Genomic DNA, 16,528 nt, shown 5'->3' on the forward strand with positions numbered 1-16,528 from the left:
TCTCCGAACTTCATTTTTCTCATTTGTAAAATGGGAAAAATAATACTTAACTCACAGGTATTTATGAGGAATAATGATATGTGTAAAATGTGTCACGTAGTGCATAGCACATGCTAGGTATTCAGTGTTACTTTCGGATCCAGCTGAGATAATGAAGTTAATTATGCAACTCTGAACAGGTATTATATAGCTTGCTTTACACGGTGCCTTTCAGTATTTCTGCGAGTCAGTGAGAGCATCACAGTTACTACTACAGTTATTTACAGGGGCTTGAAAGTGGAATGACTTGACCAAGGCCTCGCATTAAGTAACTGGTGGGACCATGACCCAAAGCCTATGTTCTTCCTGATGCTCCACACCAATCCCCGCCCTGTGAAGCCTTTCCCAGCATACTGTTGTGTCCGTTCAAAAGAACAACAGTTATGGTTCTTAACCTTCCATTTAGTGCCTGATCCAATGGCTTCCATTGTTGTGTTTCCCATGTGCGTATCCTGACTCAACTAAATTAAGTTTCTTGCGTATGTGAGGATAGAGATTGTGATTTGTTTTAGCTCAGTCTGACCACAAGGCTTAATAACTATTAAATACATACCAAGTACTTAGTAAATACCTAGTAAAATCATTTCTATTGCTCCTTCAAAGAATATTCTCAGGTTATGAGAAACGTCATAGCTGTGCCCAGGTGAGATGAATATTGTACAGAGTATTAATTGTTCATTAAAATTTTTGAGAAGCAGGAGCCCCTAACCACTGTAGAATTTAGAAGAAAAAAACTTAATAAAGATTACTGAATTCAGAGGTGCTTTTAAATATTTCAGCCCTGAGATTGTCAATACTCTAGCACTTGGCTTATGCTCATGCAAAAGCTTGAAGTTGATTTATGAGTGGCTAGGAAATGTTTGGCCATAAAATGACTTAAAAAGAGTAACTTACTTGCTAGAACTAGGTCATATTTTAAGCCTTAAGAAAAAAAGTGCATTCCCATAGAGAGAGAGCACTAATAATAGGCATGTTAGGCATGCGCTATGTGCTTTACACCTATTAGATTTTAAACAAATCAACTTTAAGCATAAATTACATACAATACAAACTGCCATTTAAAGTGTACAGTTTGATGAGTTTTGCTATGGTCGGGCCTCATCAGTGTTGGTATTCCTCATTCTTAATTGTTTTAGAATATTTTTATATGAATGAGTTGAATTTAAAGAAAAATGTTGTTTTATCTTTTATATTTTGTGCAGAAGGAGGGAGGAAAAATATTATTTGGGTTAAAACAGTCAAATTGGTCTCAAAGAATTAGGCATTAGTCTAGAAATGGAAGGCACATCATAACTTCTTTCAATTAGAAAGCTATCTATTTCATATCTTACAGTATTAGAGTACTAAGTGTGACAGAAAGGAATGCACATCTACATCAAACATCACTACTCTATGAGGGAGGCAGAAGACACAGATATTAATGAAAACAACTGGAGATTGACTTAGAGGCCACTTGTTAAAACACATTTTAAAGTAAAATAAAACACCTTTTTGTTATATAAAAATACAGCTGACTCCATATTTTGATTTATGAAAAATAAATTTATTACATAACACCTTGTTTTTAACAATGTTCAATTTTTTTAAATTCAGAATACTTGTGTCATTCATGTAAAATAGTTTGATACAGTACATTGTATGTTATAGGGTTTATTTTTCCTCAAAAATTCTAAGGCTCTCCTACTCCTTCTCCTTTGCTGAAGTAAGGGCACCCTAAACAACGTGCGAACAAGTTTTAAAAAAGAAAACAAACTGAATAAAATTTTAATAGCACTACACCAACCAGCTTTAAAATCAACAAAATATCTGAACTGGATGCCGCACCTTTTTAAGGAAGTTACCATTCATGCTTTTTCATCTTAAAGCATGCTCACAAATCAGTAACACTAACAGGAAAAATAAAACACTGTCTATGACAATCATTTTAGTTTGTTTGCTGAACCAAACAGGTTTATATCAATGACAATATATTTAATTACTATCAAATAGCAGCTTTAATACCAGTCAAGTCATAGATTGAAAATAAAAACAAACTTATAGTGGGAAATTAATCTTTGGGAGTTTTGAAACCTTTCTGGAAAAACTATGTGGCTTTTTGTACTTTCAAAAAAACCCAAGCAATATAATCTTGGTCAAAAAACACTGATTAATGTAGAAAATGAATCAACCCACTGATAAGACACTAGGATGAAAGGTGTACCAAAATATTCTCATTTTGAGTCTCAGTTATTTTGTTGAGTTAACACATACTGTATTTTTCAAGTACCAGTTAAACTTTTTGTGTGTGTACGATTGGTCAGATAATGTTACACTGAAAGAATTCACCACATACAACAACAAATGCTTGCCCCTAGCACATTTCACAGCTTCAACTGCTACAGACTGTCACTGAAAAAAATGCATTGGTCAGTCTGAACCATGTCAAGTAAACTATGGAAGTAGCAAATCCACAACACAAACTGTGCTAGCACTTTCTGTTCAAGTCTAACCCCAAAATAGGTACAATTTGGAAGCCACTACCCCAGTCTGTGAAAAGTGGTGGAACTTGGCTATTGGACATTTTGAACATGTGGTTGTACAGTACATTCTCATGGCCCATACCAGGTTCCCGCAGAGAGCTGCACAGTTAGTCCGGCAGCATTAGCAACAGTGCATTGACAATATTCCAACGCAGCTCAGTACCGGTGTGTCTGATGTGAGTACTGTGGAGGCTGCTGGGAGGTAGTTGAGTAGCCCATGCTGCTCTGTGGCTGTGATGTGCTTGGTCCAGGATTGGGATAGGCAGCATGTGGATTGGAACGCTAGAAAGGAGATTGAGGGAGAGATGTAATCCATGTGTTTCTATGAGTTGGTTATATCCCAAGCCAGCATGGCTGATCATGTGTGTTCGAGATGTCATTTATTTCAAGGCATTAAGAACTTAAGAGTCTTGTGCTATGTACTAGGCTTTACAATTAAAATGGCAAAACCCCCAGATCTTTTAATACCATTTTTTCTCTATGAAGGTCAGAAGTATTGCTAGTAAAGAATACTGAGCTGAGTCTATTGTTATGCTGTAGAGTTCATTTTTTTCTACAGCCGTAACCCCTTTCTTATGCTGTTTTATATCCACTTGATACGTAATAACTAATTTGTTTGAGAGGCTTATATCATGAACTTAATGATGTATGCATTAAGTAAACCAAAGCAACTTACATGCTAGTCTCTTCAGTAGAAACCTCCCCAATACACACACAAATGGTTAAAGAATAAAAATGAGTATGACAAGAAAAGGTACTACAGAATCATTTTCTTTGGCATTAAATATTTTTATGCCCTTTAAACTAATGAATCTCTTACTTTCTGCTACAAGGTATATACAAAAGTAAAATTACTGAAATATAAGAGTGGTTTTCTCAGTTCTAAAATAGCACAAAAGGTAGGAACAGTGGTAGATCTTACAGTCCTCTCAGTTTGATGTTATGATTATTATTCACATTCCTGCACCTCTCTTGTTCTATTAGCTCCCAAGACAAGCATTATAAAAGATTAACCATAATTTATTACTTTCCTCTTTCAAAACCTATTTAATATGTCATATAATTTTAAATTCTGCCAATCCTAGCAAAAATGGCATTTTAAAAAGAGTGGAGAGATACTGTTTCTGAAATCACCCACAAAAAAAAACAGTAACAGCAGCAGCCTTTGCTTGGTTTCAATAGCAGAGGTTCGGAGCACTGCTCTGCTTCATTCTAGGGATGTCATCACCTTAGTGCGCAAACACACTCTGGAGCCAAGAGGGGGGCACGCTTCCCATCCAGATGTCTGCCCTTGATTTCCTAGTTGACTTGCTGGACCTCTCCTTACCCAAAGCAAAGAGTCAATATCTAACTCTTGAATTACAGTAGCAGGCTCTGGGTACCTTATCAGTTTAACAAGATCTCTTTTTCTCTTTTAGTAGGTAAATAATTCTAATCAAAGTTTTAGTATCCTTCCCACATTGAAACCCAGGTTATTTGGGAATATGATTAGAATAAGCAGGGAAGTGGTATACAATTTTTAAAACAGGTCTTTCTGCAAAAGAACTGACAATGTCACTTGATAGGATCCACAAGTAGGCAATGCAGCAGCCCTTTTAGTAGATCTGAGTGGAGTCCTGGGTCTACTACCAGCTCTCTGGATGCACACATGCAAGTTAGTTAGCCTCTACAGCCTCAGTTTTATGAAATGACAGAAAATAATGTATGCTTCATCCTAAGTACAGATGCTTCATCCTAACTGAGTACTCGACAAGCTCTTATTATTATATTCATCAACAGCACCACCACAACTGTTAAGTGCTTACTGGGTACCATAAATCTACTAAGAATTTTAATGATATAATAAAAAATATACAAGTGATTCATGTTATTTTTAAGCACTAATGTCAGGCTAGCCTTACATACATATGTCCTCTCATTTATCCTTATACAACCTCACAGTTACCATTATTCATATTCTACAAATGAGAAAACTGAGAACATTTGAATCACTTACTCAAGTTTACCCAAGAGTCAGTGCCTGAGCTTGGATTTAAAAGCCCGTGTTCATCACTATAGTATACTGTTGCTTCAAAATAATAGATACCATTTACTGAGCTTCCACTATAAGGTGCTAAGATTTATCATGTCGTCTACAACAACGGCAAGTTATTTGCCAGTCTCATTTTACAGGTGAAAAACTAGCCAGGAAATGGTATATTACTTGCTCAAGATCACACGGTTAGTAAATGGCATAATTTAAATTCAACTATTCCAAGTCTGTCTAGTTCCAAAGCCTACACTCTCTCTACTGTATCACTGTCAGCACTTTTCCATGCCAGTAACACTTCCTGTCAATGTAATTCCCCAGGTACACAAAGACCTTTTCTTAATTACATCACATTTTCCAATGGTCACAAACCCATGCAAATACTGACAGGGCAGGTCAATACAAAATAATCTTGAAATACCTGATAGTCTGAGGTCATGATCAGTCCACCTGAGGTAGTGGTAGGAGGAACAACTCTCACTTTTTTCAACGGGGGTCCCTGTGCATGACTGCTGTCTTGATTCCCTGGGTGACCAGTTCCATTAGTGTGGTTATTGCCCTGTTGCTGCTGCTGGTTCTTCTCAATTGGTTAAACAGAAAAATAAAGTTCAACTCAGAAGGAGAACACAATACACACAAACCTGAAAATGTTGTGATAGCACTGAAACAAGAAGCTGCCAACTATACTTTAATACTTACTTTGTCTCCTTTATCATCAGGTTCTTCTTCTGTTAAAAATTCTCGTTTTGGGTAAGGGATTTGACAACCGGCAAAAACACTGATCACAAGAAAAAAAAAGACTTCTGGTATACTAATCAATATTTCAAATGCTTCATTTAAATGGCGTTCATTTTAAGATGGACTTTGTCTCCCTATTTATAATATAAAACCTTTCATACAAGTGGGACAAAATGAATCTTTTTTTCTCATCAGTGACTTCACAGCAGGTCATTTAAGTACTTTTCATTGTATAAAAATAATCAATAATCATCGCTAGGATGACTCAACTTTTTTTTTTTTTTTTAATCCTAGCATTACTCTTTTATTACTGCAACCAAAATGTAGATTCAGACAAGATGTCACAATTCAAACCCAAATGTTTTTTACCCTCCCTAGCATGTTTAAAGTAAAAGATGACACAGGGAGCACAGATTTATCCAGGAATGGGATTTGTAATTGGTACTCAAACTGTAACTGAAAGCAGTGAGCAACCTCAGTGAGTGTGAGTGAGCGCCACATGCATAACCAACCTCACCCAACAACTGGAGGACTGCTGAAACCAATGCTAGAATGCTGCCTAAAGCAACAGAGAAACAGGAACACCTCTCCACTATAAAACTCCTCAGTGACACTCAGCTATCAGAGCTTGTTTTTCGCTTGTCATAAGGATTTCATTGGAACCCTCTATCAAAGGAGTGGCAACTTGGAGTTGGCAACTAAAAGAAAACAGGCCTCCCCCACTTTTATCATGCTGGTGAGTTAATAAATTGATCACTTACTCTGATGTAGGAAGTGGGTCTTCTAAGAAATAGGGATCCTGCATTGCCTGTTCTGAGGTAATTCGCTTTATTGGGTCCATGGTAAGCAACTTCTGAAGCTGAAACCGTAAGTCATAAAAACATTACTGTATTACTTTTCCTAGTTATACCCCTTGACACATATATGGGAGGTATATATTGTGTGATGAATAACACCATGATTTGGAAGGCATTTATTCCTCCAAATTAAGATGAAATTATTAAATTTAATGTAGTAATTCACATTTTAGTCATTCTAATATTCATTATCTCATGTGGTTCTCCTATAAGAAGTAATTAAACTTATATCTTCTTACTCTAAACCAATGATCTTTTTCCTACATTATCTAAATTATCAAATTCCGAACAGGATTTTAAAAAGTTCTAAGAAAAATAATACGCTACCACATGCAGCTATTTAGATTTAAATCCAAATTAACTAAATTTAAAAAATCAATTTCTCAGTCATATCAGGTCATTTCTCGAGCTCAATAGCTCCATGTTGCTAGGGCTACCCCATTGCAGCACAGCCCATCACAGAAAGTTCTCCTGGACAGAGCTGCTCTATCTAAATGAATATGGTGATTGATATGGAACTTGGGAAGTATGGAGGTGTAGTTAAGTACAGAAGAGAGTCTGGAAAGAGGCTGCTTGGGTTAAAATCCTGACTAGACATTCTTTAGTTGACTGACTTCGGATAAGTTAGTTAACCACTTTGTAATTTCATTTGTCAAAAGGAGACTAAAACTGGTACCTATTATCACAGGTTTGTTTTCAGGATTAAATGAATTAATACATGGAAAGCAATTAAATGGCGCCTGACACAAAGAAAGCATTCTGTAAGTGTTAGTTGTCATCATCATCATCATCGTCATCATCATCTCTACATAGAGAAATGTCACACTAATGTAAAAACTCAGTATTTTTCTGGTTAAAACATAGTTTACTCAAGGCTCTATGAACTAGAATATCTTATTTTAATATATGATTTAAGAGATTATCTAAATAGTGCTCTCTTTGCTTATAGTCTCTGATGTAAGTTTTCGGATGTTAGAGCACAATAGAATCACCCTGGAGCACTTCTTAGAACAGGTTGCTAGACCCTACTCCCAGAGGTCCTGAGCAGGAGCCCAAAGGTCTTCATTTTCGACAAGTTCCCAGACTATTGTAATGCTGCTGGAATAGGACTACATTTTAAAAACCAAGAACTAATAGACACATTGAGCCTTAGACATGGGAGGTGACACAATTAGAGGATGCGACAAGATATATTTTAAAATGCATCTCAAAACGCTTGGGATGGTGATATTTAAACTTAATTTTAGTAATCTGATATTTTAATGAAAACACAATTTTATTTTTAGAGTTGAAAAGGAAAGCATGGATTTGCTATTTAAAATACTCAACAACGGTTTTAAAGAGAGCTATAGCTGAGCTTTCAGATGGGTGCACTCAAGACAGATCATTACAGTTAAAACAAGCAAATAAGCTGCAAAGGAGATCTATCTCTAGAATTTCAGCAGTAATGGTAGTGTGAGTCACTTCAGACTACACTGAGTAGCAGTGAATTGGGGGGAAGAGTAATTCCCCTAAATAATGACTACTGATCTATCACTATTGTTATTCTGTAGAATAAATAAGTTCATACTTTTGAAGGATCTAACTTACCTTCTAATTTGGGTCCTGTTGTAAGTACATTACAATAAACATTATTTGGATAATAATACATTGTGGCAATATAACATGTCGAACGCTGTTTTAAAAATGCTGATATATGACTATGTAAAAATAAGTAGAAGATACAGAAGTAGAAACAGTAGAAAGAGAAGAAAAGTAGAAACAGAAGGAATGTTTTCCAAATGGCCTATTATAAGGGAAAGTTTAATCCTTTCAAAGTAAAAAAAATTCTCATTTAATAAACTCATTTAAAAATATTGGGAATAGTTCGGCTGGCGTGGCTCAGTGGTTGAGCACTGACTTATGAACGAGCAGGTCATGGTTCAATTCCTGGTCAGGGCACACGCCTGGGTTGTAGGCTCATTCCCCAGTGTGAAGTGTGCAGGAAGCAGACAATCAATGGTTCTCTCTCATCATTGAGGTTTCTATCTTTCTCTCTCTCTCTCTCTCCCTTCCTCTCTGAAATCAATAAAAATATATTTAAAAAAAATGTGGGGAATAAAGGAGTAAAAGGATTTTAAATAAAGCAAAATATAATCTGATTCCTCAGATTCCCCCTTTTATGGTATATAGCTTTTTTGGAAAACATAAAGTAAAAAAACATTTTTAATTTTTACAGCATAAAAAATTGGAAATATTTTAAATAAATTTAAGTTGGCAATAGTTGAATAAAACCACATCATAAATTATCTTGATAGTACATGGATTAATTCAGTTTCCAGGTCATCATTTTTCCATTATACACTGATAAATACTGCATCACTCATACTCTTCCAGAAAAAGCAATTAATACATACAATTACCTAAGGACTTCTAATACCCAAGTTTATAAGAGGTATCTTGGGAGTTAAAAATTTTGTGAACAGTTTTTTCAAAGAGTTGAAATACAAAATAATTTATAAAAAATATTTCTGAATGGTGGGGTTATTTTCTTCTTGATTCTTTTCTGAAATTTTTAAATAACTGATGAAATCTAGTAAAGTATTTTAAAATGTTCTTGATAAACTTGGTATAATGACTATCTTGAGAAAATCTAATCTAACCATATCAAATCATGCTATGGGTTTGGAAAAACAAATATTTTTATGTCTTTACTAGTATTTATTAACAGGATCTCTGCATTTAATGTTCAAGTACTCTAAATGTGCTGAGTAACCATATACATTGGCCCAATAAAGCCTTAAGATGGGCTAATCAATTAGGGGAGAAAAATGCATTTTATTAGTACTGTTTGCTAGAGCTTACCAAGTGGAATGCTTTACTATCTGGTTTAACTTTATGTTTTTCCATATACTTGATAAGGCTGCAGTTGGTATACCTGAAAGAGAAATATTATGAGATATCTATATTAAGTTTGAGGTTAATTTTACATTGGTTGAAGTTTTTCCACACAGAATTCTTTTCATCATAATCAATATAGAATATACATTGAAAATGGTATAATCAGCATAAAGAGTGGCATTAAATCAATTTTATACTTCACTAAATATTCACACTGGTCACTTCTGAACGGATACTACTGATTACATGCAAGATAATTTCATTAATAATATACACTGAATAGTTTTCTCATGCATGTTATCTCAAAAATTATCTTAGATAATATATGGGTCAAAAGTTTAACAGCCTTAAATAAATTAAAAGAAAAAAATTTGTTGTAAGTCTATATACTACCCTCTTCCAACCCCCTGATTTTACACTGTAAATAAATGAAATATTCCTTCTTTTTTATTAAAACTTGCTTAAAATTACCCAACCTAGATGGGTAGGCAAGTGGCTATTTGCAAGGCTTATTTATTTCAGTCACTTACTGCCTAGAATTACTTTCTACAAATGCTTCCAGAAAGTAATGAATATGGAAAAAAATAAAATTTTTTCTCATATCCAAATCAGCTGCTAATATTAGATATTCACCTTTCTTATATCATTTAAACATCTTAAGAAATGAAGACAGTCACAATGTAAAAAAAATATATATATTAGAGTAAATATATAAAATTACTTATTAGAATAATATTATGTTGCATATTCTATTATGTTGAGTACTCAATCTTCTGCTGAGTATTCTGGAAAGGCAAAACTCAACAAAAGGTCTATTTTCTTTCCAACTTACGTATTTCTTCTGAAATCTTTCATTAATGTTGAATGTTCAGGCATCTTTTTTATATCTTCCCAATCTTTATCTGTGAAATACATTGATAAAATTTTATGTTGTCTAGGTTCCTAGTCTCAAGAACTTTAATAAAGGTCATCTCAGTTTCATTACATTTCCTATACTTTTAACCTCCATGAAAGCACAGACTTCAAATAAATGGTAAGCTATAGTAAACATCTTATCTTGAACTGTAAATACAACTCTACCTTGTATAGAATTGGACCTTTCTATCTCTCTTTTTAAAAATGCCAACTTTCTACGTGTTTGACTATGTTTATGTTACCTCAATTTCTATAACTGGAGGGTAATAAGTTATAAATATTTCTATTATTAAATAATTCTATTTCTCTGTAAAATCAATATTTTTCTTTTTTTTACCAAATTTCTTTGTTAAATCAGTAACCAATCTCTTCAATAATAAATGTAATGTCCTCCCCTCAGCAGCTTTAAGGTACACTTCTTTTTATATGGCCCTCCTTATTGTCACCTTATTAAATACATTGCTTTTACATCAGCAATCTATGTAAGCAGTAATAATTACCTGAAATAGAATAAAGTAGGATATAACTAGTATATTAATTAGCTGTTGAGCTTGGCTAGTTTCAATAACATAACAAAAACAATCCCAGCTACTAATATATTAGGTAGAAAATGTTTCAGTTAGTTTTGCTGGCATTAGAGTTATTCAAACAACACAGATAGATAGCTTGTTTTCTCCATCATTATCAATGGACATTTACTTTGATAAAGTAAAAGAGAGTCTACTAGGTGCACAGCACTATAACGGTAGCTGAACAGCACCATTAGCTTTGAAATGGACTTTAGAGGTTCGAGCTTCTTTCAATTTACTTGTAAAAATATCTGCTACCTTCCTCCACAAATATCACTTATTTTAAAGTAAACTAAATATATATATTAAGCTCCTAAATGGAATTTTCTCAACTATTTTCTTACTTCAATTTCTCTATTTTGTAAATTTCTCAGCTAGAAATTTTGAGATAATCTTCTAACTTTTCCCTCAATGATACACTTGCTATAAAAAGGATACATTTGTCCTTTATTCTCCATCCTTATTGTCACTTTACACCTGGAGTACTGTTATAGGCAAGCAGCTGGTTTCCCTGACTAAAGTTACTTGTTTTACATTGATTTTTATAAACCACTGCCATTCTTAGATCTTTTAAAAATGTAACATAAATCATGCTACTAGTTCTCCAAATTTTATCATGGAGTCTCACTCTTTAGCATAGGAAATCTAAATTCTGCTGCCTGTTCTTCAGGTTCCTTATAAGCTGAGCCTATCCTAACTGTTGAACCACACATTAAGAATCATCTCCTAAAGAGGCCTTTCCCACTGCCACCCCATCTTAAGTCATGTTCCTTTCCCTGGTGGACCCGTTCAGAAGTGGGAAGCAAAGGCCACTCTTCTCCATCTACTCAAACCATACGTATTATTGAAACAGTCTATTTAGATCAATAAAATGTAAACTTGAAGAGGGCAAGGATCATATCCAAGTCAACAATATTTTATATTTAACACAGTGTCTGGCACATGGCAGGTAGTCAGTAAATACTCAGTGAATAAATGAAATTCCCATTACAACAAAGCAGTCTTTGCAGAATTGTTAACCAATGTTGGAGAAAGGCAGTATCTGTGTAATTATTCTGCATTTACTGATAATTAACACCCTTCTAAGGGAATGTGAAATTATAAACTCCCAGATATATGTGTATTAGTCTTGAGATATAGTGACCTGAGAAAAAATCCCAATAAACAATTTCTAATAAGTACTCGACTATCCAAAATTATAAAGGTGCTTTAAACAAATTTTCATTATTCGGGACCACTGGGCACAGTTTTTAGTCACTGATGAACTATCATTCTGTGGTATAACAAAGGAATGGGATACAGCTGAAGAGACCTAATGCCATGATGAGACACCTAAACAACTTTCTCCCTGCCGCAAATCAGTGCAGGCAAGGTTGTTGGAATGCTTGACTTTCACCTACATTCTGACTGTTGTATGACAACACTAAAAAGAATGTTCTTATTGACAAAGATTATAGAGAAAAATATGCTATTATTCAATACAATGTGATTCTGTACAGTGTCCTAAAGAAAAATCATGTTCAAAATTTATATTCAAGTGCCAAGTAATTAATGGCAGCATAATATGTGCTGCCAGACAAAAATGCATGCTATTGAATTTTATTTGCAATTCCCACTGGTAAGAACTAAAGGCACCTTTTTAAATACAGATATTGCAAATACTTTATAATTTCAAATATTAAACAACAAAACAAAACAGAACAACAACAAAAAGAAACAAAAATACACCTGCAAGTTCAAGTTCAGGAAACCCATAAATATTTTTATGCTAAAATGTGAACTTTACAAATTTTGCTATTTCTATGGATCTTTGATTAAGACAAGTCATAAATATAAAGAATCAAGTAAGAGTAGCTTTTATCAGCTAAAAATATGCACCTTTCCAATGAAGATACCTAAGTTCAAACAACAGTGATTTAAAAACGAAAACATAATGTGTACCTGCAGGGAATCCCATTACATTGAATATTCTGTCCAGCTGGTCATGGTGATAAGGATTACTAGTTTTGATGTCCTCTTGTCGACAGTGAAATATTGGTTCTGACGTTAGTAGCTCTGCAAATATACACCCTATAGCCCAAATATCTTTAAAATAAAAAGACAAAAAAAAAAAAAAAAAAAGAAAAGGAAAAAAAAAAAAAGGAAAGGAAAAAAGAAAAAGAAAGGAGGAAAATAAAGTGGTTCTTTCCAAAAGAAAATGCATTTTTATTTTGGTGGGGAGTGTTTTTTTTTCCTTTCTTTCCCTGATAAGTCATATTAATTCCAAAGCAATTATAATTATAAATACCACAGAATATGGTTTGTAAATATAGATTCCCATTCTACCCATCCCAATCTTTCATTCCCTGTTATACCTCTCCCCACTGACTGGCTTCATTCCAAGTTTAAATCAATTTGTTAGCTACATTTTGGGTGAGTTTTAAATGCTTCAAACATTACCTTATTTATGAAATACATACAAAGCTACATATGAATCATGGGAACCACAAACAAACAAAACTAAACAAAAAATAAATAAACCAAAAATCCAACCAGCCCCTGAAATGGGGCACACTTGCCAAAAATAATCAGCACAATTTTTTGTGGTAAAAAAAAATTTTTTTTCTTTAGCTTGTTTATTTAATTTGTGAAGTCTAATAATTATGCTCCCATGTTAGCACTATTTAGCAAGGTGTGATTACAAGAAAAAGACAGCAACTGAACACAAATATTCTAACGAAACAATGTTTCTACTTGAAGAGTTTTTCATTCAAAATGTTTCTCTTTTTTCCATAGAAATGTAGGTTTATTTCTATAGAGACATGCTGAATACAAAGGGCTGAAATAAATGAGTAATCATTAACATAAAATAATAGAACATTTTAATAAAAATTAATATTTTTCTTTTTTAAAAAAATTTTTGATTGATATTTTAATCAATAAAGAAAAAATATCAATCAAAGCTTTTCTTTAGAGTATAACAAGTGTCAGGAGATTTTGCAAGGTCAAATATTTAATAGGAACAAAAAAAGGAGGGTAAAATACTACCTTTACATGGGTACAAAGGCTATAATTTCATAATAATTACTTATAAAAGCCAGGTAAATGGACTTCTCTGTACACAACAAATTCCCTTCATTTGCATTAAGATACAAACTAACTTTCATTCATATTACATTTTTACTCAATATAAAGATCTATATACCAATTTAGAACTTGAAGCTGAAAGCAACAAATCCCTTAAATGACAATGTTAACTTCTTCACATAGCAGATACTCAGCCAGTGGTTTTTGAATGATCTAACCAATACAACTATAGTGGGGGAAAAATGACTTTTATTATAAGTGATTGTTCATCTATGTTATTAGTTGCCACTTAAATGGAAAAATGAGAAAAATTTAATTTATAAATAACAGAATTCTTAAACTACAAAACTGAAATGTAGATATTTAATTTAAAATAAAATGATCATATTTACATTTCAGAGTAACAAGTTAATCATCTATTTACTTAAATATATACACCCTCACTAGCAGCAAGAGATTTTTAAAAATGACATTTTTTACTTATCCGTTTTACCTCACATTAGAGAACCAAGTATAGCCAACACCACTGTATGAAGAAGTCTCATCAGGAAATATAAACCAAGCACTTTCATTTTTAGTAAATATAGATTTCCATTCCACCCACCAGTGTCAGAAAGCAAATGGGAAAATTAGGGAGTTTGTGATTAATTCTTTTTACATGGGTACCCTTTGATAATCTTAATCAAATAAAAGATAGGCAAGTTAAGCAGGATCACAAAAAGGGCTGAAAGAAAGGTCAGCTTGCATGTTTAAAATTCTACTCATAGCACCTAAAAGACAATGTAACAAATCCTCCTGGTTAGCTAGGCAAAATTCTAAAGAAGAAAATAAAATATGTAAAGAAAGATGAGAGATGAGTAAAGGTTCTAAGCATCCCTAAAGTACACTGATTTTACAGTAAAAAATCAGGAAAGTAAGAATAAATAGTTTATTGAACCTTGCTTAACCTCACCCTAATAACCTCTTTCTTTATATCTCTTATTTTTCACTTTTATCAATTTCACCAACTTTCTTTCCTTCAAAATTCTGATGCAGATATGAATCATGAATTTGAGTTTGCTGACCTGGCTATTATTTCAGACAAATTCTAACATTTTAAATAGTCTCTCCTCCCTATCACGCCTATTTTGTCAGACTATACCAAATCCATGGCAAAGTCGTTTCCTACTCACTTACCTGCTTACTTCCTTCTAGAAAGATTTCCCTTTAAATTAAAAACATATAAGTTACATCTCCTTCTCAAAATCTGTGATGCTTATGTATAGCTATTGAACTAATCAGGCAAAGTAGGCCCAAATGGGGAGAGAAAAAGATTTGTTAAATAATGTTTTAATCAATAGGTGTACTAATAGCAAGCTTCTAGCTTAATAAAAGCATCAGTTCTCATTCTCCCTATGTTATTGTATATTTCCCATTTAATAGAATGCTACATATTCAGCAGGCATTCAGTTACTTGAGGACAAAAATCTGAGCTTGAAAATCCACACTTTAGTAAAACTTGAGACTCCTTTACTATTAGTAAAGTAAAAATTAATAATCTCCTTTCAGCCTCTCCACAAAGTCAATCAAACTAAACTCCAGATGCTCAAAATGATTTTAACTTTGTCTGCGGAGGACAATGTTTACAACCTAGCATCTCCTCTCTTTGATTTAATGATTCAGCTTACAGTTCTGAACAATGGAATAAATGACCACAGCACTAAAATCTGTTTGTAATAGCAAGTGGGAACATAGTAGTTGGATGTTCAGATTTTACCTATGCTCTTTTGCTGTTTCTTTTTAGCCTTCAGTTTAAAATAATCCACCAATCTCCACTAGCAGACTTAACTCTTCTAAATGATGCCAAAGGTATTTATGTATAAATTCAACCACACAGGTTCATCTACCAACTGCTCACATTACAACTATTTGACAGGGAAGTCAATCTGCTAGGGAAGTTCTTGGTACATAGCTTTCACTGTGGTGTGGGGAACCTGTTGATTACTTTAAGGGACTCTTAGGCTACCTGCATAGGTGATGGGAAGAATGGGATTGAGTGGGAGAGACTGAAATCAAGGAAGAAATTTCATTTTTTACTTCTTTATTCTATTTTTTAAAACTTACATTAAAAATAGTTTATGTGTAATTTCTCTCTCAAACAAAAAATAAAGATACCAATATAACTTTTTTGTGCTAATGTTTTGATACAAGATTGTTCTTGGCCAAGTCAGGTGGACACGAGGTGGGGAGCACCATTGCAGAGGGGCTGTCACTGATCTGAGTTTCAACCCAAGTTAGTAACCTTTGTGATCTCCCTATCTCAGAAGGCAGCTGTTTTTACCTAAAGTCATAGAGCTCTCAGAGTTGATGGGGATCTAAGAAATGAGATAGGTTAAATTCTCATTTTGCCTAAACATACACAAACACATACACCGTCCGGAGTGACAGAGTTAAGGCTACAAGTCAGGTTGCTAGTCTTTGTTACTTCTATTTAAAGATGACAAAATTATTTTATGCATACATTCATACTGTTTTCTCAACTGGACATCCCTTAAACTACATAATTTGCATTCATTTTGGTTTCTCTTAAGTTTTAAAAAGTTTAAGTTATTCAATAAATTTTAATGTTGATGAAAAGAAAAGGGAAAAGCTATGAAGAAAGGCATTCTCTTTCCCAAATTACAAAGTCATTTGACTAAAGGAATCTACCTAACTGCTGATAGTTTGCTTTATGACAAAGAGCCCTTGCATTAAAGATGTTGGATTGTAGCATTAGTGAATATCAGGCTATACAAATCTTAATGTTCACAGTAAAATATAAGTTTACTAAGAAAAAAGAAAAATATAATAATGAACCAAAGTCACAAGCTTCTGTGATAGTACATTTTAAAAAATTGTATTTATTGATGGATTTTAGGGAGAGAGAAAAAGAGGAAG

At 33.5% G+C, this 16,528-nt stretch overlaps 1 protein-coding gene across 2 annotated transcripts in view; it reads right to left on the bottom strand.

Annotated features, from left to right (window-relative positions):
- Positions 1-1,564: 1,564 nt before the first annotated feature.
- The window catches only part of CDK8 (cyclin dependent kinase 8), a 154,174-nt gene continuing 139,210 nt past the window's right edge, over positions 1,565-16,528 (bottom strand). Inside the window, exons 7-13 of one of the 2 annotated variants that reach the window (XM_081083629.1) lie at positions 12,488-12,631; positions 9,895-9,964; positions 9,027-9,099; positions 6,087-6,184; positions 5,287-5,365; positions 5,009-5,164; positions 1,565-2,840 (exon numbers count right to left, since the gene is read on the bottom strand). In XM_081083629.1, coding sequence (XP_080939755.1) covers positions 2,715-2,840; positions 5,009-5,164; positions 5,287-5,365; positions 6,087-6,184; positions 9,027-9,099; positions 9,895-9,964; positions 12,488-12,631 — 746 coding nt within the window. In that variant the 3' untranslated portion in view covers positions 1,565-2,714. Of the gene's footprint in view, positions 2,841-5,008; positions 5,168-5,286; positions 5,366-6,086; positions 6,185-9,026; positions 9,100-9,894; positions 9,965-12,487; positions 12,632-16,528 lie in introns of both variants that reach the window. The other variant, XM_081083628.1, reaches the window with a different exon arrangement.

Source organism: Myotis nattereri (genome assembly GCF_964212035.1).
Source record: "Myotis nattereri genome assembly, chromosome: 2".
Lineage (NCBI taxonomy): Eukaryota > Metazoa > Chordata > Mammalia > Chiroptera > Vespertilionidae > Myotis > Myotis nattereri.